The 25,196-nt window shown below is 32.9% G+C and overlaps 1 protein-coding gene across 4 annotated transcripts; it reads right to left on the reverse strand.

The window, feature by feature from the left end:
* Positions 1-964: 964 nt before the first annotated feature.
* On the reverse strand, positions 965-18,136 carry LOC143071869 (kelch-like protein 21). 4 transcript variants are annotated; one of them, XM_076246507.1, is made up of 3 exons: positions 18,002-18,136; positions 13,810-13,928; positions 965-7,242 (listed from the first exon to the last, which is right to left on the reverse strand). In XM_076246507.1, exon 3 carries the CDS (start codon positions 7,238-7,240, stop codon positions 5,495-5,497), a length of 1,746 nt encoding a protein of 581 aa, XP_076102622.1. In that variant the 5' UTR covers positions 7,241-7,242; positions 13,810-13,928; positions 18,002-18,136; the 3' UTR covers positions 965-5,494. The 4 variants fall into 4 exon arrangements, with proteins under 4 accessions (XP_076102622.1, XP_076102631.1, XP_076102612.1 ...); XM_076246516.1 differs by lacking the exon at positions 18,002-18,136 and adding an exon at positions 17,763-17,962; XM_076246497.1 differs by lacking the exon at positions 13,810-13,928 and having other exon boundaries at positions 18,002-18,104.
* Between the last annotated feature and the right edge of the window lie 7,060 nt (positions 18,137-25,196).

Raw genomic sequence — 25,196 nt, forward strand, 5'->3', positions numbered from 1 at the left:
GGACTGTAAACAACTGAATGGCCCTTTATAGATAGCTTTTTCCGGTGTGAGCCAAGGCTCCATGTTGAAGACTGTACTTTGACCTATAATGGTTTACTTTTACAAATTGTGACTTGGATGGAGAGTTGTCTCATTAGCACTCATGCCACATCTTCTTATATCTGTAGATTGATAAAACATCCCACTTCAATATAGATTTTTCATAATTTATTCCTTTTATTTTATAAATTGGCACAAGGAAAGAAAGACATATCCTCTATGTTGTGATTGTTTGTACATGTTTTTAACTCATCCTATAGGAGTTTGACTTTATTTTGAGCTTGTTCTGAAGGCTGATGACACTTCACATAGAACTTATGTTCTAAAACTACTAATATATACTAATATAGTCTTATGCTATGTACCATGTTTTTTTTCTCTCATTTACATTAGTACACCATTTCTTTTACAAAAATGCACATATTGTTTGTTCATAAATTGAATTTAGATAGTTGTCTCATTGGCAATCATATCACATGTCCTTATTTTATAACATAACCATGACAACTGTTCAATGTTAAACAAGGCTTAAATAAATTACACAGAAAAACAGCATCTTTTAAAGTTTTCTACATCTTCATCAACCACAGTATATGAATCAAAAGTTGCATACATATACACAAAATTAGTTTTGGAAGACTTTTGACTAAACTATCATGAAAAATAGCCTAAGAAGTTTCTCAAGATTAATTTCTAAATACCTAAAAAAAATATCAGGAAATTCTGTGATTTTGATATGAAGAGCAGCAATAAAAGTCCTGTTGCTTTGCTGTGCATGTACTGGTGTCATAAATGGATATCCCAAATCCTTTGATTTTCTGTTATAATGAAAAGTTTAACATTGTCATCTGATACAGTGAAGATTCCTCACATATATTGTGATGGCAATGAAAAAGAAGTTAGAATACAGAATTCAACAATATAATGTAAATAAAATATTTATTCAAAATAAACAAGACAAGACTTTAACCGTTTTAGTCAATAATAAAAACAAACATTGAAAAATTAAAAGTTGTACATATTAAAAAAACATTCTCTTTTTTTTAATATGCTGCTGGAAGATTTAATCTCTAAACTTGTAAATATGTATTGTTTTGTTGAAACCATTGCAACTGTAAATGAGTTGTGCTTCCTGTTGATATTTTCAAGCAAAATATGACGATAGGAAGATTTATTTCTGTACAAACACAAAGTAAACAAAATTTAAATGTTTGCATCTAATAAAATCACCAAAACCTTTTTTCTTTTTAACTCTTCTAAGAAATATGCAGCATAAAGGGAACAGTGAAGGCTGAGTCCGCAATGAACTTCATACTGTTCTGTTAAATGACAACACAAATATTTAATTTTGTAAAAACATTTGATATGAATTTTATAACCCCCATTTTGCTTTGTCAAAACCTTTGATTGATGGATTGTTGTTTCCTTAATGTTGTCTGGCATAAAGGTAACAACAACCCATCCATCAACAATTCTTACAGAGAAAAATCAAGTGTTTAGGCAATAGAATAGAAATAAAATAGAAAATATCATTTTAATTTTTGGTTAACATGACACATTACAAACATAAGCTCTGTTGACTATGGTCATTTAAACTTTGAAAGCAACTGAAAGACAACAGTTACTGCACTAAAATGAACAAAGAAAAGAATGTACATGTATATTTCTACAGCACTTTAAACATATTTTATACTTTAAATATTGAGAATCTTTTTTTCTAAAGTATAATATTCTAGTCAAAATAACCATTTCAGCATAATTCATTATCAAACAATTTCTTGCATTTGAGCCCTAAAAGAATACTACCAGTGCTTCTAGGGTTTGACGAAAAACATTAGTTTTTTATTCGGCCTTAAGCATGCAACATTTGATATGATATTATATTTTATGACATTTTATGACATTTTTTTTAACTTTTTAATTGTTTTCTCCTTACTAGTCCCTGTGCTTCATTTTTAAGAAATACTATGGCAAGAGATGATGACTTTTATTTTGGCTTAAATCAATAGTTCCTATCAAGTAACACATAGCAACATACGGTCATAAAAATACAAATGCCCCAATCTCAATACAATATACAGTTACACATAACATTACTAAACATTTACCTTTATTATAATGCCACAAATTTATAAAACACACATTCATCAATTCATAAATAACAATTTCACATGTTTCATTTATTTTAATTTGCAATTACATAGAAATCTCATACAAGTTTTTAAATAAGGGTCCCCCCTTGGATCCGCAAATGTTAAAATGCCATCTTCAGATATGTTGCCAGAAACAGGAGCAATTTTAATTAGATTGGATAAAATAGCCCATTTTTCTCATCTTTAGTATTGTCTTGCATTTCTGATCTCACAATAACTTTGAAATAAGAAGATGTGGTATGATTGCCAATGAGACTACTGTACACCAGACTACTTTTAGGTGTTTTTTTCAAAATGATGAGGTTTTTTATCTGAAGTTTTGCTTTACAACATGCCTGTGCAGGAAGTTCATTGTAGATATAGGTTATGCCCAAGGACTTCAGAATGATATATATTGGCGTGGAAATCTACAGAATTAACTAAATGTTTAAACAGAGCATGCATCTATATGATATACATAACATGAACTTCAGAATGGCCCTCCTTCATCTAAATAGGTGGCAAATGGTCCCTTTAAAATAGGTTTTTCAGAATTTACAGTTACATTTTTATAGTCATAATGTGAATACAACAGTTCTAGCACATTTAATTAAAAGAAAATCATGAAAACAAAATTGAATAAGAGTGCACACACAAACATGTCTTGTCGTACTAATGATGATTGAATTTATATTGAAAGTCATTCAAATAAAAATTTACCTACAAGTATCACATAAACATTATTATGTAAGTGAGATAGTTAACTTATGGAAATGACAATAGAAACTTTGTAGCATACAAACTATCTGTATGCAAGGTATGAAGTATCAAGACCCAAGCTTCTGAGATATCTAGCTTTATATAAAAAGTTAAAATCAAGCTGCTGTCAGCTTGGGATCCCTATGTCTTACATTCTGTGAGTTTTGTTATGGGCCAGTAAAAATGTTGCATATGATAAAACAATTAAGGGCTTTCAATTTGGTGGACACAAGTTTTAAGAATATCTTTTTTTTACATTGGCCAAATGATAAAGTTCATACTTCTATCAATTTTCACATAAAGTCATTAATTGTCCATAAAGACATGAAAGTGTCCACTGACTAAAAAACAGGACACCTTTTATACCAAAATTATCAATCAGCTCTAATTAAGACATATATCTTATCTGTCACACAACATTGCTGTCTAATCATACATTTTGTAAAAAATAATTATAATATGTGATAACAAATAAATTAAACCTGTTAGTTCAAAACCAAAATTAATAAATTCAATAAAATCATAATATTAATACTGATTTATAATAGACTGACTAGCTAGGTCCATTCTCAGATTCTATATAATAAGCAGGCATTAAACATTGTTAATACAAAATTAACCAAATGTTAAAAGACAATCTAACAACATAAAACTTACAAAAAAGCCAGTATTTTAAGTATTATGCATCAAATGCAAGTATAACAATAGCTGCAGTTTTCTATACATTTTACTGATGTCATCAATTTTGAGATTCTGAATTGAACGAGGCTTCAGTTTCAATATATTTCACATCATAAAACCTTGCATTTACATTTGTTTCAATCAGGTAACTAAAATGATTAAAATGAATTGCAAGAAAATTTCAGAATAATTATTGTATATGACCTTATGTACATGATCAATATGTTGGTAATTAATTTTACAAACTGCTTGTTTTCAATTAGTAGATGACACAAAGATCAAATCACATGTTGGAGTGTGTGTAATGTCATGAATGTCAAGGATATAAACATGATAAACATATGTGGGAGTGTGAAAAATGCCAAAGATAGAAACATAAAACATGATCAACTATATATCATGTATGTCAAATAAGAACATGTCCATGTCACAGGTTTTCGTTATTTTTTGGTAATTCTGTCATTTATAATAATTTCTTGTATTTATACTTGTACTTCCTTACTACCTAGATAGCAGTGGTGGATCCAGGTGGGTTCCAGGGGGTTGGAACCCCCCTTTTTTTTTGACGATTGATGCATTTGAATTGGTACATATAGTTGGAACCCCCCTTTGTCCTGGGTTGGGAACGCCCCTTTTTAAAATGGCTGGATCCACCCCCGAATAGTGTCCCCCAATTTTCCTGAATCTCTCATTTTTGTATCTCAATACTATTTGAGTTATCTTACAAATTTGTTCATTCTGTAAAGGATACTTTTTGAACCTACAATTTACAGAGTACAAATGTATTACACAGTGAACATACTCACAAAATGTAAAAGTATCTTACTTATAATTTTCTTTCATCAGACATCAGGAACATTAAAGAAATATTCATTATTAATGCTATTTTGTGCATTTTTCCTTTGATCTTTTTTTTGTGATAATTTTTCATATCATGCTACTCGCTTGAGATGGAAAATTATCGCTAGAAACTAAGAAGCCACGTGGTGTTGCTAATGAAATTGACAACGTCGTCATAGGTAAAATAGCCATAAACAGATTATCATTGGTTATCTCAACTCGATTGCTTTTTCTAGCTTTCGCCGTGACCAGCTCAAGCGAGAAAATCAATCTCGTTGAGATAACCAACGATAATCTATAATTCTAAGACATTGAATAAATTTGGCCAAGCTATACATGCTTGAAGACTGAAAAAAAAGCAGTCATTTTTAAACCTTAAATACATCTACACCACATATCAGTTTGATTACTTGATCCACTTGCGTTTGTGAATAGTGGGGGCTGGTATTAATCAGACTGACCTCACTTCCTCTGACTATGGATCCATCAGTGCTATTGGTAGTAAATTGTGACAAAATAAATGGTCCCCCATATGTATTCACGGTAAAAAAAATGAGCAAGGCAAAAAAATATACTACATATACCAACATGAACCAATCTTTTTTTCCTAATGGAAACCCTTAACACATGGGTCTTGTAGTCTGGCTGAATCTGATTGTCAATCATATAAGTACACACAGAATACAATTGAACACTGTTAATGGCACAAAACAAATCTGGTGGCTAAGTTTCTGCAGGTTTTAAATAATATTCATAACATTTTTAACATCAAAAGCTTATACAAACTATTTCTTAGACTACTTGAAGAAATTTTTAGTAACTTTGACAAAGTTGCTTCATGATCATGATGATGGAATACAGATTTCATAGTTATTTCAAGTGAAATATAAATTTTGTCTTTTCATACATGTACTTGGCATGCTAGGTATGAAGATGTTTGTTTTTTTATCTTGCTTGAACAATGCATATATGTGAAATTGGTTGTGGTGAATCTGAAAGAATGAATAAATTTCAAGAATTTACTGTGCTAATTAATCTACACATCATAATGTTATTGTTGCACACCCATGGTGAGCTCTTGGTTCTCTCAGAGATTTCTCTATGGTCCATTTATTTGTGACTGGATCGTAACTCTCTACAATACAACTTGGTCGTGTGTTGTGACTGTTGTCTATTAGTCCCCCTACAACATAAATTTTATCCCCTAGAACTGTGGCCCCACAATGTTTATGTGCATAATTCATATCGGCAAGTCTTTCAAATGTTCTTCTTCTAGGATTCAAGGCAATAATTTTCTTAGTGTCTTCCCATATAATGTAAAATATATTATTTATAACAACTATTTTGGAATACTGAATAGCTTCCGGTAAAATAAACTGTTCAGCAGATCTTATGTCCTTCCCACTTCCAATACACATAAAATTGTCCATGGTATTGACTTTTGCCTCCCCTTGTAATCCACCAACTTCAACAAGCATATTGCTAAAGGTCACAACCTGAGATTGTTTCCTAGGAAACACAGACTGTCCAACATGTGTCCATGACTGAGTGGTAGGGTCATAACATTCTATTAACTCAGAATCAATTACACTATAAGTAGTCCCATAAGTGACTCCTCCAAACACATAAATAAGTTCACCTAAAGCTCCAGATGCATGCCGAGCACGAGGTTTTAGCATAGGTGGCATTGCAATCCACGCTCTAGTCCTGCCTTCAAATTTCCAGACTTTTGAGACAATATTGCCCTCTAAGATCCCCCCAGTAACTATGATTGAATGAGATAAAGCACAAACACTAAACCACGATATATTATCAGGAAAGTCAGGCAAGTCAAACCATTTGTCTTTTAACGGATCGTACATTTCTACAGTTCTATTTACATAATTGTTTATTCCACCTATCACAACCATTTTCTCTTTAGCTACAGTAGATGGTCTAGGTTGAACATGACTATTCTGCATGCTTCTCCTTCGTCGGCCATGTTGGTCATGTACCGATTCATTGTGTGTTATGGCCTCTTGCACCATTTGTACACAATCCTCACACTTTACAATTAATGGTTCTTTTTTTATTATAGATAATCTATGTTTATCTATAACGGGCAATCTTATATTTTCTAATAATTGGGTTATATATTTCTTTCGTTCGTCTACGTCAAACTCAATCCATTTAATGACAGCATCGTAGACTATTTCCTCTGTCCTAACATCTATCCAGTCACTAGACACATATCTTATTAAACTATCTACTGTCAGTTCTAAGAATTCCACTTGTTCAGTCACCACACTAAAGTTTTCTAAGGCATGTTTATAAGCTTCTTCCTCAAGTCGGTGACAAGAATGCATCTGAGCAAATTTTTCTATTCCTAAACAGTTATATGGATCTAACTGGCATTTAAGAAACTTGCAGCAAGAATCGACTATTGCCTCATACTGTAGCATACTTCCTGCCACGAGTAATTCTTGTACGTTATCAGTATTTATTTCTAGTTTACCAGTGTAAATGTAGTCTATTATTCTCTTCATAGTCCATGCTGAAATATCATTAAATGATACCAGAGTTTCTTTTCCTTCTCTTAATTCACTGGTGAACATGGCTCGAAAGTATGGGCTGCTTGCTGCAAGGACGTTACGATGACAGAAGAATTCTTCTTGTCCGCAGCATACTGTGGCATCTGTGAAGACTTTCTCTGTCCGGAGGGAATTGAGTTTGTTCAGCATTTCACTGCTATAGTCCGGATCTTGAAGCACATATTTATCTATGGCTGGAGAACCAATTCTTCTGTCCATATCTGAAGTAGACATTATAATGTCAATATACAAAATGAAATGCATATAATCTACCAAGACCTATTGCAATTATTATACAAGAGTAATCAGCTAAAACAGATTAGTCAAGCTTATTTTTTAATCCTCAAGTCAAAGTCAAAGTGAAATGAATTTCATTTTACTATTAAATAGGTATGGATTAAAAGTGGTACGTCATTTAATTTTTACACCTTCTGCAAGAACACGTACAACTATATATATACTTTAATAAATGAAAGGGGATGTAGGGGTTAGTTACACTAGTAAATTTGTAAATACCTGAGATTTTGTTAAATAACCAGCAATATTTGTAAATTTTATGGACTTTCATTGACTTCGATTTTGTAAAATTAATGAATTTTGAGAATTTCATTATTTTGAAAAATCCATGAATTTTGTGAATTTCAATGATTTTGTAAAATCAATGAATCATATTTCGAATAAAATAAGATCTATTCTATCATTTTTATGTAATAAGTCTTATTCTTAATTTCCTGCATTAGAATAGAAAATCTGTAAAAAAAGATCTCCATTATTTCAGTGATTTTGCAAAATAACTACTGTTATAGCATGTATAGATACAGTTGATTTGTAACCAGTAACATATATGCAATCATGATTAAAATATCTTTTCATTGATTTCTTGAATTTTTTTCTCTCACATATATGGCAAACATGGTAATTTTCTTGAATGACAAAAAAAATCAAATCACACTAGAAGTATATGTAAATCAAAGCGCTGTAAGCGCTGAAGGCAGTTAACCAAAAACCAAGACAACCGTAATGAGGGGGGGGGCAAGGGGTTTAGCTGTTATGCTGTTATAGGGCATTTTAATTCTTTGTTATCTGTTATTTTGAAAATATATTTGCTGTTAGCTGTTATTGTCTTATTCTTTGTTAGCTGTTATTGGGCTTTTAGTTTTTTTGTTATCAGTTATTTTGATAATGTATTTGCTGTTAACTGTTATTGAAAATTGGAATGTTAGCATTTTTTTAACAGCCAAAATTCGGTAGAAATTGAAGATCATTTGACATTGGAGTCACCACTACTAATATGTTGGTCCCGTATTCGGAGAAGGATTCCATTAACATATACCCATCACAGAAGTGAGGTCCAGTATATCTTATGATTATCCTTTGTAATACATTCCAATTTTTTTGGAACATTTATTTAGAATTATCTTATTCTTTTGTATGAGGATAATGTCCCTTGTTTCCAGTACGAACATATTAAATTAGAACAATTCTTAATATGACAAAAAGGAAAACATATGGCCAGGAATATCTGACAAAGATCTCAATTAAGGACTAGGTCCTTACAACCAGTTAACCTTTTATATTATATGGTATAGACTCAGCTCTTTTCAAAGTAGAACCGAATAAATTGTACAATGAAAGTTCCCACCATGTACTGGGTTCCGAAGCTGCACATAACTGTATATATAAACAATACAAAGTTTCCAATCTAATTAAAATATTAGAGATCAATATTTTAATTAGATTGCAAAGTTTCATGAGAACTGCTGAAAACATTTTTGAGTTGTTGTCCGAAAACTGGAAAATACCATATTTTTATGGCCCGGCAACGAAGTTGTCGGTGCCATATAGTTTCACCCTTGTTTAATGAATAAACCCCTCAACTGAATAACACAAAATCGAAAATTAATAAAAATCGAAAGGGCACTTACAACAATAGATATAAACAATTCAGCAGAGTTTCATGAGAACTGCTGAAAATGTTTTTGTGTTAATGTCCGAAAACTAGAAAAGAAAAAACCTTTTTAATTAATAAAAACCCCTTAACTCGGAAACATGAAAACGTAAAATCTAAAATTTATAAAAATTGAAAGGGAGTTCATGTCAATAGATATAAACAATTCATCAAAATTCCTTGCAAATTTTTGAAAGGATTTTTGAGATTATTATCAGAAAACTAAAAAAAAACCACCATTTTTATTGAATAAAATCCCATTACTCAGAAACTTAAAATCTAAAATTTAAAACAACGATAGGGAGCTCACGTCAATAGATATAAACAATTTCCCAAAGTTTTATGTAAAATGGTTAAAGAGTGTTTGAGCTAATGTCCGACATGTTGCCCTGACGACGACGGACACGAATATACCAAATACATATCTAGATACATAATTCTAAAAAACATTTTCATAGAAAATGGAATTCATTACAAAGGATTATACCCGTAATAAGAAATACTGGATTTTTCAAGGACCCGACTTATTTTAATATTTCATTTACTGTTATCTGTTATTGTCCATTTTGATTCGTTGTTATCTGTTATAAGCCAAATCAATTTGCTGTTTTGCTGTTATTTGGACCCCCCTTGCCCCCCTCCGTAATTATGAAAACTGTGGCAATGTTGCCTCAACATTAAACATTCATGTATAGTACATTCATGTTTATCTAATGATGTATTTATTAAGGCAAATAGTTTATATGTTATCAAGGTTTCAAAAGCAATGCATATATCAATGTATATTTTTTATGGTGAGTCTGCAGTGGTACAAGTTCCCAATGATTGCAGTTGTTCTACTTGGTAGTTAACCTTGGTTTTATTTGACTGCTAGAAGTTCAATTTGACGTAGTATGAACATGTAATAGTATGAATGGACTGGTTTCCCTGGAAAGAAAACTGAGTTTGTGTTCTATAGTACAAAAGTTATGAGACACGAATCAGACAAATGTTCACTACAACAGGGATCAAAGATGAGGTCTGACTGACTTGCCCATAGTAAATGTAAATGATTTGTTATTTTGTCCCATACATATGAATATATATAATTTAGGGATGGGGATCTCTACGGTTTTTAAGTTCTCAAACAGGTAGGGATAGGCAGAGGATTTAGGGGGCAGGGGGCTTATATAGGGAATCACTGAAGCGTGACTGGAGCGGGCCCCTCTTAGGTCAGTCAGTGGGCCCCACTTATGAAAATTTCTTGATCCGCCACTGGGGGTAGGGTGACCCTAGGGACTTCCCCTACATTTCATTTTATTTGTTATATTGTCCCATACATGAATATATATGGTTTAGGGGTGGGGATCTCATTGGTTTCCAAGTTCTCAAACAGGAAGGGTAGGGTGACCCAAGGGACTTCCCTTATATTTCATTTGATTTGTTATATTGTCCCATACATGAGTAATATATATGGTTTAGGGGTAAGGATCTTGACCATTTCCAAGTTCTCAAACAGGAGGGTGAACAGTGACCTCAGGGACTCCCCCTATCTTTCATCTGATTTGTTATATTGTCCCATACATGAATATATATGGTTTAGGGATGGGGATCTCGACCATTTTTAAATTCTAAAACAGGAGGGGTGGGGTGACCCCTAGCGACTCTTCCTATATTTCATTTGATTTTTCATATTGTCACAAACATGAATATATATGGTTAAGGGGTGTGGATCTCGACCGTTTCCAAGTTCTCAAACAGGAGGGGGTGGGGTATCTCCAGGGACTCCCCCTATATTTCATTTTTTATTTATTATATTGTCCTATACTTGAATATATGCAGGGGGGTTGTGGGCTTGCACCCCCCTTAAGTTTGCAAGCATGGGTTCTTCTCAGCTTAATAAAGAAAATTCCGATAATTTTACCTCAATTTTTTTTTAATAAGCTGAGAACAGCTCGGCGAAAATTTAAGTTTGCGCCCCTCCTAACCTTAAATTCTGGATCTGCCCCTCATATGGTTTAGGGGTGGGGAGCTCGACCGTTTCCAAGTTATCAAACAGGAGGGGGTAGAGTGGCCCAAAGAATTCCACCTATATATCATATGATTTACTTACATTAAGGTATATATAATATAGTTGCATTATTTGTGAAAATAAAGAATGAAACTTTCAGCTACTTTAATTGACCCTTCAAAATTGAGAAAAAACAAATAACCCCTCGAAATTGCAGTAATATGTTTACACTTTAAAAGCATCTCACATGCATTATCATCATTTATCATTTATAAAGAAAATTTAGACTGTGACCATGAACATGTATATTGTTAGATATACTGTTCCCAGCTGTCACGTTGTATTGGATCATTTTAAATTAAAATTTATCAAAAAGTAATTTTTAGTTTCTGAATAAAATATTTTTTAGCTTTTTCTTTCTTTTACATATATCTTTTGGTTTACAATACTAGTGTTTATATTCATTTATCATGCATAGATGTATTTTTTCACCTGCTTGGATTTATTTTGTAAATGATCGTCAAACCCGGAATTATCCTTATCCGCTTCCGGAATCGGATCCGATTTTGTAAAATTTTGTCTTCACGGCCGCCATTGTTATGTGTTTACAATGTTGTTTTTGTCAATCAGATACGATTTTACTCGAATTTAAACAATATTTGTCGGCGATTTTCTGTATAAAGCTAGCGGTTGAACAAAATGAACATCGCCGTCACGAATAATAATGATAAAAATAAGTTTTTAGCTCGTTTAATTGGAGACTTTGGTGAACATGGTGTCGAAAAGGTTTGCAAAGTAATTTCTTATTTTCTTTCAAATGTAAGGCGACTACGTCGGGCGTAGCTAGAAACCAACTATCCTAGTCGAAATTCCGCTTGCAAAAGTGGAAGGTCTCGGACCACCGCTAATTTGCACACCTGCCTCCAAATTGAAAAGCTACGAAAATTTCTTTTTCTAATTTGAAATTGCCGCCAACAGCATGAACAGTTGAATTATATAATAGACTACTGACGTAGTTGTACTACGTATTGATGACAAACAATATTCCTACGACTTTTGTCATTTGGGAAATCTAAACTGCTTGTCTTAAGAGATTTTCGGCGATTAAATATTTCATACAATTGTTCTTTGACATCTTAGCTAAAAGCACGAGTCATAATGAACTACACAAGGATTTTTAATAAGCACTACTTCCTATGTGTAACTTTAAAACTTTTGGATAAATCGACGATCATTTAAGGTTTTTCTGGTCATTTTTTTTGTAATCCAGAATAAAAAGTATTAAAAAAGTGTTCAATTAGTTATATATAACATAGTAACAAGCTAGATAATAACAATGGCAAGTATTTCAGGATTTATTGGGTAGAACACAAATCTAGGGTGCTCGCATAATGCAGCTTAACTGCATAAAAAAAAACAATCATGCCTTAATGCCTTATTAGTAGTTATTTCCTATTTCTGACTTGGATAATATCATTCTATTTTTTTTCCATTTTCTTATTCAAGATTATACACATACATTTTAAGCTGTTGTTATTTAACCCCAATAATTAAAATCAGGTATTCAAATAACCTGTGTACAATATTTTGCTTTCTTTCACACATACATAGTTGCAGAAAAACTAATTAAATCATTATTGATTATTTTGCAACCATTAGAATAGGACATTGTGATATGATTGTAGATTTGATAATCCTTTACGCTTATACAACTTTTACCTTTATAATTCTATTGAGTTGTTACATACAATAAACTAGTGAGATTAGGAATGTATTAGAAAATCACACTCCATAAATGAGTGATAATGACTTGGTCAGATAGATGTGTATAACATGTCGATGAATTATATATGTAATTAGTATATTACCAATGCAGGTGAGCATGCAATCATTTGAAAATTAAAGATCTCTAAATAATATAACAAATGGATACATCACATAACCATGCATATTGACAAGTGAAATCTAATAATTCAATAAAGAATAGTGATTTCATTTTATCAAGGATCTGCAATATTCATGACACAAGTTTTGTTGAGACTGCATACATTGCATAGTAATTTTTAGTTCAACATGCTCAATATCAATGTAGACATTTTGGCCAGATGAATAAATATCTAAAAGGGAGCTCATACCAATAGATATATAATAATTCCCCAAAGTTTCAGGAGAACTGCTGAAAGAATTTTTGAGTTATTGTCTGAAAACTGGAAAATCCCCCTTTTTTAATAAAACCTTCTAACTCGAAAATGTAAAATGTAAAATTTCTAAAATTTCTAAAGGGAGCTTGCATCAATAGATATAAAATATTCACCAAAGTTTCATGAGAACTGTTGAAAGCTTTTTTGAGTTATTGTCTGAAAACTGGAAAATCCCCTTTTTTATGAATAAAACCAGAGACATGTGTATATATGCACATTGGTTAAAGAGTTTTTGAGTTAATGTCCAACATGTTGACGACTGGCGGACAAGGGTATACATGTACCATAACACGTCCCGTAAATGGGTGTATAAAAACCAGAAACAGGATTGGTAAAAAAGTACCACTTCTATATCATTTGGTCTCTGGTGGAGAGTTGTCTCACATAAGCAACCATACCACATTTTACCTAAGCAACCATACCGCATCTTCTTATTTACATTTCCACTATTTTACTAGTCTACAAAATGACTCCTTGTTGGTAAAGAGTTGTGATACTCAGAGGTAAAGACTGGTAAATTTTAGAGTTCAACATATTTATAGTTATAGAAACCATTTTTGTCTGTTTTTTCATCAAGTTTGGTTCTATGTGGTAAAAAGTTTTGGAAAGAAGAAGATATTTTTTTGGTTTGGTTAACCTATATATTTACATGTAACTAATCAATTCAAAACTGAATTGTGACTTTTAATCTCTGTCTTTTAGTCTGTTTCTTTTGTCCTGCGACTTTCTGTCTTACATTCTTTGTGTAGTAGTATCAGCAAAAAATGTCTTCAGTTAAAATAATAATAGAAAAAGACTCAATTAAGAAATTTTTAAGTTCAATTAGAAAAATACACATTTATGATAATGAATACATTAAAATTAAGATAGAGGACTTTAGTCTTATTTTTCACCCCTTTTTTTAAGGCCCTTGAAATCAAATTTTGAAAATTTTTAAATGTATTGTAAACATGATAAATTTTCTGAAAAAGCAACCAGGTTTCATATGATATCAGGGATCTCCATGGATGGAAATTGAACCATGGAGGAACTTTCACCATTACAAACCTTGTCTACGCTGTACAGTGTAGCGCGATTGGAAGTATTTTATCCCTCCATACAAGGAATGGTGAACATGCTAATTCATTGCTTATTTAAATTATATTTATTTGAATTTTCGTTATAGAATTAGAAGTATCAATATTTTCATTTATTGCCGTTTTTAACCATTCAAATGCCAAGTCTTCATGGTCCCCCCTTAGTCGAGAATGACCAAAAGCTGTCATGAAGGTCCCCATGCAGATTTCTTTTATTTTTGGTAATTGTTATGGGGGTTAAAAATCATCTGATGTGGAGCTTATTTTTCGTGGACACTGTCAAATTCAGAGCCCATTACCAGTATGGCTGATTTGCAGCAACAACAAAATAATTCGTACGGGTTATGTAAAAGGTTAAAGAGATTTGTAAAGCAAACGTTGACAAATGAAAAGGTTTTTAATGACTTTATCTGGAAAAATTGATGCTGTGCAACATGCATCTTTCAAGTCTGAATAGAAACCGGAAACGCGGATGTATCAATTTGATTGTAACAACAACATCGTATCAAATGCAAATAAATCTCTTGGCTTTCTTAGGCGAAACTTAAAAATTTCTAACTCCAGTATCAAATCCCGTGCTTACCAATCAATAGTGAGACCAAAACTCGAATATGCCTGTAGTCTATGGGATCCACACACAGCAGATTATAAAAATAAGCTAGAAATGGTACAGAGGCGTGCGGCCCGATATGTATGTAACAATTACCACAACACCAGTAGCGTTACATCCATGTTAAACGAACTACAATGGCCCTCACTCAGTGAGCGCCGCCTCAAAACCAGACTTATCATGTTCTACAAGGTCATCCATGGACTCATTGCAATCCCATCACTAGTCCTCATACCATCAGATACTAGAACAAGAAAATTTCATACTCAAACATTTCGGCAAATATCCACCTCTAAAGACAGCTACAAATGGTCATTCTTTCCGCAAACAATCATTCAATGGAACATGTTGCCACAAGTTGTGGTAGCAAGTCAAACCATTGAAATTTACAGAGATCAGTTGACACCAACTGTTATCCACAACATAATTTAATTCTATAAATAACAATGTACATATTTTTTAATCACTTGTTGTTTTCTTTCATGTAAATATCACCAAGTATTCTACTAAGTTAAAGATAAATTTTTGTTCATATTTTTTAATCATATACTCCGCGCATGCAACAGTTCGTAATCTTCAATAATAATGAAGCTGTAACTGTATATCAGAAGAAGAAGAAGAAGAAGAAGAAGAAGTAATATACGAAATGAATTCGGAATTTAGATACGATATTTCTTTACAGGAAATATTTAAGTTTTTACTTTTAAACTTTTAAAGTAACTCTAAATTATCGTTACAGCAGTACTCGAGTTATTTGCGATGAAATAATATTTACTGTTTTGCGTCTTATTTTGTACTTCTTAAAAAAGGGGGATGCTGATTGCGTAAGTCAAAATAAAGCACGTGTTCGACTTGTTAAACTGTTTTCTTTGTAACTGGATTAATTTATTAATTTATTTATTTAATCTAAATGATCATAATCATTTGCTGAAACTTAGTTGATTACTTCGACAAATGGATCGTCTATCCTCAGATAGTATTCTCCTGTCTGGTTTGTTGATCTACCTGTACAAGCTCAGGTACAAGTAATTAGCGATCTTAATCCGGATATCCCTCAGGCGTTATTACTGTATTGGATTATAACATAAAAAGCCTAAGGGTTATGCAATTACATGCATTTGATTATAATTGATAAAAAAATGGCGTCGGGCTACAAAAAACGATGAAGTTTTGAACGAGGGCGGAAGACAATTTAACGATGGCGCAAGATAATTTAACGATGGCGCGAGTCTTTTGACGATGGCGCAAGACATTTGAACGATGGCGGGGCTCCATCGTTAAACAGGCCATGGAGATCCCTGGATATGATCAGTAGTAATAGTTAGGAAATTTGTCTTACATGTTTTTTCATTAAGACTTTACATTTCTTGAATTGTGTACAAAATTGGGTTAAGGGCATAATATGATACAGTTACAGGGGAGGTAATGGTGTATGTACAAGCTATTTTTCAACTAAACAATTCATACAAATATAGTTAAAGAGTATTTGTTTAATTAATGAATATGATAAATTTCCATATTCAACACGATATAAGCAGATTACAATATTTTTTTTTTATTTTAAAAGGGGGATGTATGCCAATTACACCCTCACCTGGACCCGCCCCTAAATCTGTCAGTGAGTATCGATTCTTAACATGGTCATGATGGTGTATGAGTTATTAAAATTTGGATTAGGAAAACTGGAATCAAAATGGAACAGACACAAAGAAGGATGAATGAATGGACGGTCACGGGTAACACTTAACACCCCATTGGCATTGTATATGGCAGTGGCATGAAAAGTCCAGTTATTTAACAATTTTTGTCGAGCCTTCGACTTTAGTCGAAAAAGTGAGACTAAGCGATCCTACATTCCTTCGTCGACGGTGTCGTCGGCGTCCACAAATATTCACTCTGTGGTTAAAGGTTTTTGAAATTTTAATAACTTTCTTAAACCAATACTGGATTTCTACCAAACTTGGACAGAAGCTTGTTTATGATAATAAGATAGTATCCAGAAGTAAATTTTGTGAAAATAAAATTCCATTTTTTCCGTATTTTACTTATAAATGGACTTAGTTTTTCTGCGGGAAAACATTACATTCACTCTGTGGTTAAAGTTTTTAAAATTTAAATAACTTTCTTAAACAATCCTTGGTTTGTACCAAACTTGGATAGAAGCTTGTTTATGATCATTAGATAGTATCCAGAAGTAAATTTTGTAAAACAATAAATCAATTTTTTTCGTATTTTACTTTAAATGGACTTAGATTTTCTGCAAGGAAACAACACATTCACTCTGTGGTTAAATTTTTAAAAATTTTGATAACTTTCTTATATTATTTTTAATTTGTACCAAACTTGGACAGAAGCTTGTTTATGATCAAAAGCTAGTATCTAGATGGAAATTTTGTGAATTATTTTGTACCTGTGTATCTGTATTTTACTTATAAATGAACTTGCTTTTTCTTCCAGGTAACATTACATCCATATAGTTAAAGTTTTAAAACATTTATTAGATTCATATAAGCTATCCTGGATTTTTTCCAAACTTGGACAGAATCTTCTTACAATCAAAAGATAGTATCAAGCGGCATATTTTTATTGATTTTTTCCCTCATTTTTGTTGAACCTGCAATTTACAGCAAAAGTAGGCGAGACACTGGGTTCCGCAGAACCCTTACAAATTTTTATCAAAGGTCTGATAACCGTATTGGTATTGCAATTCACACTAAAGTAAATATATTTCAACATCAACCAAATAAAACCCATTAGTAAGGTGTCATTCAGTATACATGTGGTATTCACAACAGATTTCCCAGCAACATTTATAATTTATTTATATACATGTATTTCTTTAATTTTATCTTCTCTCTTTAGTGTGATCACTCAGGCTCCTAAAGACAATTCAATGATACATTGATAATATAGTACCTTTTCTCTCTTTAGTGTCATCACTCAGGCTCCTAAAGACAGATCAATGATACATTGATAATATCGCACCTTTCATCGTACATTTTTTTTAAATTGTCAATATTGTGAGGGTCTTCCCAAACCTGGTTTATCTGTTCAATCTGACAAATGACATTTCCCTCGTCCTACCATTATAAAACATGCACATGCTCTTGAAATTGTCCTGTAATATTTTAGAAATTATAGCTTTTATAACTTACATCTTCTAAAATTCATTTTGATTAACGATAGATGTTCTTTTCCCAAATTATACTGCACTGTGTCATTTCAGATTTTGTCGACATGAAGGCAGCCATTGTTCTATTTTTGGTATTGACGTCACGATTGACGTCAATTTGGAAACCACCTTTGTATTTGTAAACATTGCCACGTGGAGAAGCACATGTTAAAAATGATACTTAATAATTTATATGTATAGCTGTAAATATTCAAAAATCAAAGAAAATAGTTTTAAAGGTGATTTGAAATTGAATCTGCCTTGTAGATTGCTACTAACATTTGTGATTAAAACAAGTTGGATAAAAAGGGGGAGGCAAGTATCCTTGAACTCCGCCACATATGAGACTGGTCTTTTTTGTATGAAAACTGAAGCTCATTTTATTCTCAAACCTGATAAGTTAAAGTACACTTACGAAAATGTTTTAAAGTCACAATTAAAGATAAGAGAAGAGATCGATATGATGAAATTAGTTATTTATTATATTTACATGTACACAAGGACGTATATCTAATATACGTCCTTGATGTACAGCATATAGAAAAACACACTGCAAACTTTGCAGGTACTTGTGAACAGTATACCTTTTGAGTGCATCTGAGCGAATGCATGACCCCATTGTAGTTTAATTTTGATTTTTTAAAAATTATTAATAAACGTAAGTTACTGCCAAATAGCATTTTAATCTGTGTTTTGAACAATTAAATATAAAATATATATATATTGGCTTACTACAAAATGTACTGTTGTATGCGCTCATGCGTACTCACGATCCTGTTGATACTGTTTACTTATGGTTTGACATTGCACAATGCCATACAATTCTCATACTTTTTATCAAGTCTTTACACTAAACTGTTGGATCTGTACTTTTTAATACCGTACGTGGCTTTAGTCTGGGGGAATATAAAGGTTTCATAAGCCAGTTTAGCTGGCTTTGCACTAGATTTCTTTGACTGCAAATACTTTTTTGATGCTTTTTGTTATTCTTTTATTTATTTTATTTGCTTTTTATCGATCTTCTGAGTAAAATATGTTGTGCTGTTACGCCTCTGTCCCGGGTTAGCGGGGGTTGGGTTAGAACACTCATGTTTAACAAACGGACACATTTTTTAAGTGCCTGCCCCAAAACAGGATTGGTGGTTGTTTAAGGTTATTTCTGTCCAATTAGTCTTTTGTAGTGTTGTGTATGGTGGGAAATGTCCACAGTAGACTTTAAAATTTAATATGATAATATGTCACGATTTTCGTTTGATAAAGAACCGGGGGAGTTAGTATATATATATATATATATATATATATATATATATATATATATATATATGTGTAGACTGTCCCCGCTAGGTGAGAGATCCGTTTGCACCAAAAATGCGTCCTTTTGCGCCACAACTTTTTTCTCCAATGCTACGTTTGCGCCACATGTTTTAAAATTACATGGTATCATTTGCGTCAAAAATTAAATATACGATTGCGCCAATTAGAAGAAAAATGACTTCCCTACTCCTTTATTCGGACTTGGAACCAGCAGTTTACACGACAAATGTTTCCTTTTCTGAAATATATCTTCTTCTTACTGTTACTGCATGGGTACTCTCCAATTTAATCTATGGAGTAGCTTGTAACTTCACTTTAAAGTCCATACGCATGGTGGGAACAATTAAAGCACTGTGTCATCAACATATGTGGCTAAAACATAATCAGAAAAAGCTTTCATACATTTAGATTAATTTAGACATTAACATGCAACAGCTCATTGCAAGCTTTTCTTCTCTATTGTCATATCTTTACTAAATATTCAGCAAAGCAATGTGTTATTCTCTCTCTGTTCATTGACTGTCCAACTCGCTGTCTAATGCATTTTTAGTCATTTCTCGGCCCCAGATGATCATCTTCATTGTTAAATACCTCCGAACATATGATACTTTTTAAGCCAAAAATAAGAATAAATGTATATTAATCATTAATATTCATGATAAATGTGTTTACAGGTAAATTGGCACAAATGAGTTCCGAATATTGATACATTTGGAAAACAAAATTTGGCGCAAATGATACCCCTGGAAAACAGTAATTGGAGCAATAGGACTGCTGCCCCTGCTAGAAAGATACAATATTATTTTGCAAATAAAAACACCTTGTTTCCTTTGTTGATTTGACAACATATATATTGGCTAGTATACCTATTATTTCATCATGCGTCTCTTGTAGCGAGCTTGTTGTGCAAAGGAGTAGGGGCTTTAATGGCCTAAAATGGCCCCAGATTTACAAGATAATAAAAGTTCTAACAGAGCAGATTTTTCTCCATAAATTATTAGAATATGAGTAAATGATTTAAAAAAAATGTTTTTATTTACCTAAAAAAGGTTCAATGACGTCACAATGGAAGGTGCAAATGACGTCATTATTGGGAAAATAAGCAAAAATACCGAAAATTTGATGGTTTTTCTCAATTTTGACCACCGCACCATGCTTGCACCAATTAGAAATTTTAACATTTTGACAAGTTCATACATATCAAAATTCGGATGAAAAATCTTTTTGGTGCAAGGTTGGTGCGATAGTTTATTTTATATTTTTCATAGCCAAGCGGAGCAATAAAAAGCTGAAATTTGCCGTCCAAATTGGACCTTTTCATCTGACAAAGTTTAGTTTATACATTCTTATGCCTATAGAAACTTATTTTTGTTTGTTTATGAAGTGTATTCCTAATTATATTTCCGTAAGTTTATCTAGTTAAACTTCTTTAAAAAATCCGACAGCAATGAACTTCATGTGTAAGGCAGTCAATAACAACTTTGAGGACATTTTTTTTAATTATGAAATTTTAGATAGACCTTCAATATAACAAGATCTGTACATTTCTGATGTTTTTGCTAATTATAAATTCAAAATTTGTTGTTTGAATGAGGCAATCTTCTCTCTCTGGTATTAGGGTCAGATCCATGATTTATGTAACGAAAAGGGGGGGGGGGGATGGGGTGGTATTTTACTTAAATTTCCATAATTGGCGAGAAACACGAGATTTATTTCGAAAATGAAACTACCTATATTCCAATTGGATGTGTCTTTGTGGGAAATGTGCATAGAGAACAAGTTCTATAAAATTTGATGGTAAAAAACGGAAATGGCATCAGGTAGACTATCCATATATCCGTATAAACATGTATATATAATTATATAAGTACGCCTGAGCCTGTGACAACTCTACAACAGATTTATCCATTATATCACCAGCAGTGATGGTAATACATGGCTGTGTACATTATGTATATACAACTCGTCTAAACATCAACCCAACAATGTTAGATCTGTAAATTTGCAAATGTATATATGTAGGACTCTAAAGTGCGATGGGGACGCTAAAGTGCGATGGACACGCTAAAGTGCGATGGTATACGCTAAAAGAGGGACGAAAGATACCAAAGGGACAGTCAAACTCATAAATCTAAAACAAACTGACAACGCCATGGCTAAAAATGAAAAAGACAAACAGAAAAACAATAGTACACATGACACAACATAGAAAACTAAAGAATAAACAACACGAACCCCACCAAAAACTAGGGGTGATCTCAGGTGCTCCGGAAGGGTAAGCAGATCCTGCTCCACATGCGGCACCCGTCGTGTTGCTTATGTGATTACAAATCCGGTAAATAGTCTAATTCGGTAGGTCAAATTCATGAAAGGGAAGGGGATTGTAGTTACGACGTGAGGAACATATCCGATATCATTTGTGAAATGGTTATTCCATAACGGTCAACCAATTCGTGATGGCGTCCGTAAAATTTACGAAGGGATGATTTCAACTTCACCATTTGGAACTCTTGATTTAATAGCTTCCTTGTGAGCAGTAACCCTCTATCAAGAAAATCATGATAGGAAATGCAAGCACGGGAATATCGTATCAATTGAGAGATATATACCCCGTATGCAGGTGCTGCTGGAATGTTGCTACTTAGAAATGGAAAGTTCACAATTGGAAAGCTGAAATCATCTCTTTTGTCGTAAAGTTTTGTCTTCAACCGACCCTCATTGTCAATTTCTAGATGTAAGTCAAGATATGAAGCTGACTTAACTGTATCTGTAGTATCCTTTATCTCCAATTCGATGGGATAGATGCGTTCCACATAGTCACCAAATTTTGAATTGTTTAGTGAAAGAACGTCATCTATATAGCGGAAAGTAGAGTTAAAGGATATTGCTAACTTCTTATCTTTCTTCCTAAGAAGTCCCTGCATGAAGTCAGCCTCATAATAATAAAGAAACAAGTCAGCAAGTAGAGGGGCACAGTTTGTTCCCATTGGTATGCCGACAGTCTGTTGAAAAACATGTCCTCCGAACGTAACAAATATGTTGTCAATCAAGAAATCAAGCATCTTGATAATATCGGTTTCAGAGAATTTTTTGTTTGAATCAGAGTGATTCTTTACAAAGTAGGATGTATCCCTCCCTAAGACAAGATACTTGTATCTACGTTGGCCATTCTTTTTTATGAAGCAAAGTAATACCAACTCTTTTAATTTGTCTTTAAGTTTGGAATGTGGAATACTTGTGTAAAGAGTAGAGAAGTCAAATGTTTTAATACTGTTACAAGATGAAAGAGAGTTAGATTGTATGTACTCTAAAAGATCTTTGGAATTTTTAAGTATCCACATCTGATTCACGCCACCTCTAGAATAGGCAGTTTCACAATAACTTTGAAGCCCGTCTTTGATTGCTGATAAAATGGATGTTAATAATTTAGAAAGAGGTTTTGTGGAGCACTTGGAAGACCCAGCAATATACCGCTGTTTGTAAGGACACTTATGTAGTTTAGGTATCCAATACAGTGATGGAAGATCCAGTTCTTCATCTTTGGTTGAAATACCAAAGGAACAAAGAACAGACCTATGATTATCCAGGATTTCCTCTTTGGTAAGTGTCGTGAGGGTATATGTTGAGTTGTCAAGTGAATTGTCTATACCTAATTCGTTTATCATTATAAAGTGCGATGCTTCCATACGCTAAAGTGCGATGGTCCGCGAAAGTAAAGACGTTAGAAATGTAGTTGGATTATGACGTTAACAGTCGTTTATACAAACTAAAAATGAACACGCCGGAAAATAACTACAGACATTTGATTAACAACTTTTAAACCAAATGTCAATGACTTAATTAATTTAATTAATTTAAACAATACCGTGCTATGTCGGGTAAATCAAAGGTGTTTTATTTTGGTGGCTTGAAGAAGAACTTGTATCCTGCTGTCGACCGTTTTACTATAGTCCCTGTCGATACAAGTAGTATTTGCATAGATATCCTCTATCCTGCTTTTATTGGAAGCGAACGGATGCATTTAAATCATTGTTTTTGTTGCAGTTTATTGTGCGGTCTCCGTTAAAATGTTGTCGCTCTTATTGAAAAGCAACGTCGGCAAAATAAAGGGACATGTTTTCATGCGTAAATTATAAATTATTGGCTAAAACATTAGCATGCACATTGCAGGATAATATAACATGAACGTGTAGTCGCTACAAAAAAGGCGTAAATTAAGCTCGGCAAACATCGCCTTTCTCTATCATTTAAATTAAACAAATAAATGTTACACATTCCGATAATAAGTACATTTTGTATCTTTAATTATAAGGACGATTGTAAGAGGAGGTGTTCCAATAAGTGATAGACTACGTGTGAACGGCAAGCTACACAAATTATCACAATATTTGTAAATACGCCCAAATTGTAAAAAAATCATTGACTAGTACAAAAAATATAGTATTCTGTGCCACCTAAATTACTTTTTAGCAATTATTACGTGGTCGGTCTTTTAGAATCATTCACTTAAGACTACGGTTAAATTATAATGCCTTTCACATATGGTATACCTTATAATACTAGATTATACAAAAGGACTATTTTTACATTAAGTGTTCTTTAACGTTTTTTATAAAGGCCTAGAACCTTACCCTATTGGTCCATCGCACTTTAGCGTGATATACAATCGTACTTTAGCGAACAAACAACCATTGCACTTTAGCGTGAGACACCATCGTACTTTAGCGTAGACCATCGCACTTTAGCGTGACCATCGCACTTTAGAGTACCATCGCACTTTAGAGTCCTACATATATATATGGATAATTGACCTTTCCATGCATAGAAACAAGAGCCTGAAGTCCGTAAGCATACTACATGTCTGTTACCTTTTTAAAGGTTATGTTTTGAATAGTTTCATAATCATGCGTAAAAATGAAGTGTAAATTTCAAAATGTGACCCGGCTTTGTTGTTAAGCCCCATTTGTGGGCATTATGTTTTCTGGTCTATGCGTCTGTTCGTCCGTGCGTATGTCAGTCTGTTCGTCCGATTGTCCTTGTGTCTCGCTTCAGGTTTAAGTGTTTGGTCAAGGTAGTTGAATCTGACATCAGACTCAGACTTTTTTTGAAGTAAATTTTACTGTGTGTATTGTGTGTTTGATTTTTCTACTTTGCCTAGAGGTAAAGGGAGAGGGGGTTTGAGATCGGAAAAATAACATGTTTAAATCTGCCGATTTTTTGGGCCTGTCCTAATCTAGGATTTCCTGGCCATTGTTAGTCTTGCGATTTGGGCATCCATGTACTAAAGACACATTCTTGTTTTCAATAATTTTGACGAATATATAATGAATATTGTCATGATGATCAAAGACCAAGTCATACGACACTAAGATTAGTGAAGGCGAAAAGTAAACTAGTCACATGGCAAAAACTACAATAAAACAAATAATATATATATATATCTAAGAATACAGATTTATTTGATATAGTAGCATGTTCCAGTTTTGTAATTCTATAGAATGATACGGTTATAAGTCTGGACGACTGAAATAGATAATAAAAATAAGATGAATTTCGAAAAGTCAACCCTAACGATCCTTTACATAAGTCTAGAGGGGGGGGGGGGGGTACTTCAATACTTAATTGATAGGTGGTGCCGCTGTTTTGTCACCTTACCCAGTTTTACATTTTAAAAATATATACCTTTTCATAAATTGCGTAGGAAAAAAAATTATATCATATATATCTGATAGTTTTCTTAACTTTTCACTTATTCAAGCTTAAAAAGGTGTAAATAGAAGTGCCCCCTTCAACCCCAATCCCTTCCGGAAACATAACTACTGTCATGGAAATACACTGACTTTTGAAAACACCCTTTAATGCAT

Source organism: Mytilus galloprovincialis, chromosome 1 (assembly GCF_965363235.1).
Source record: "Mytilus galloprovincialis chromosome 1, xbMytGall1.hap1.1, whole genome shotgun sequence".
NCBI lineage: Eukaryota > Metazoa > Mollusca > Bivalvia > Mytilida > Mytilidae > Mytilus > Mytilus galloprovincialis.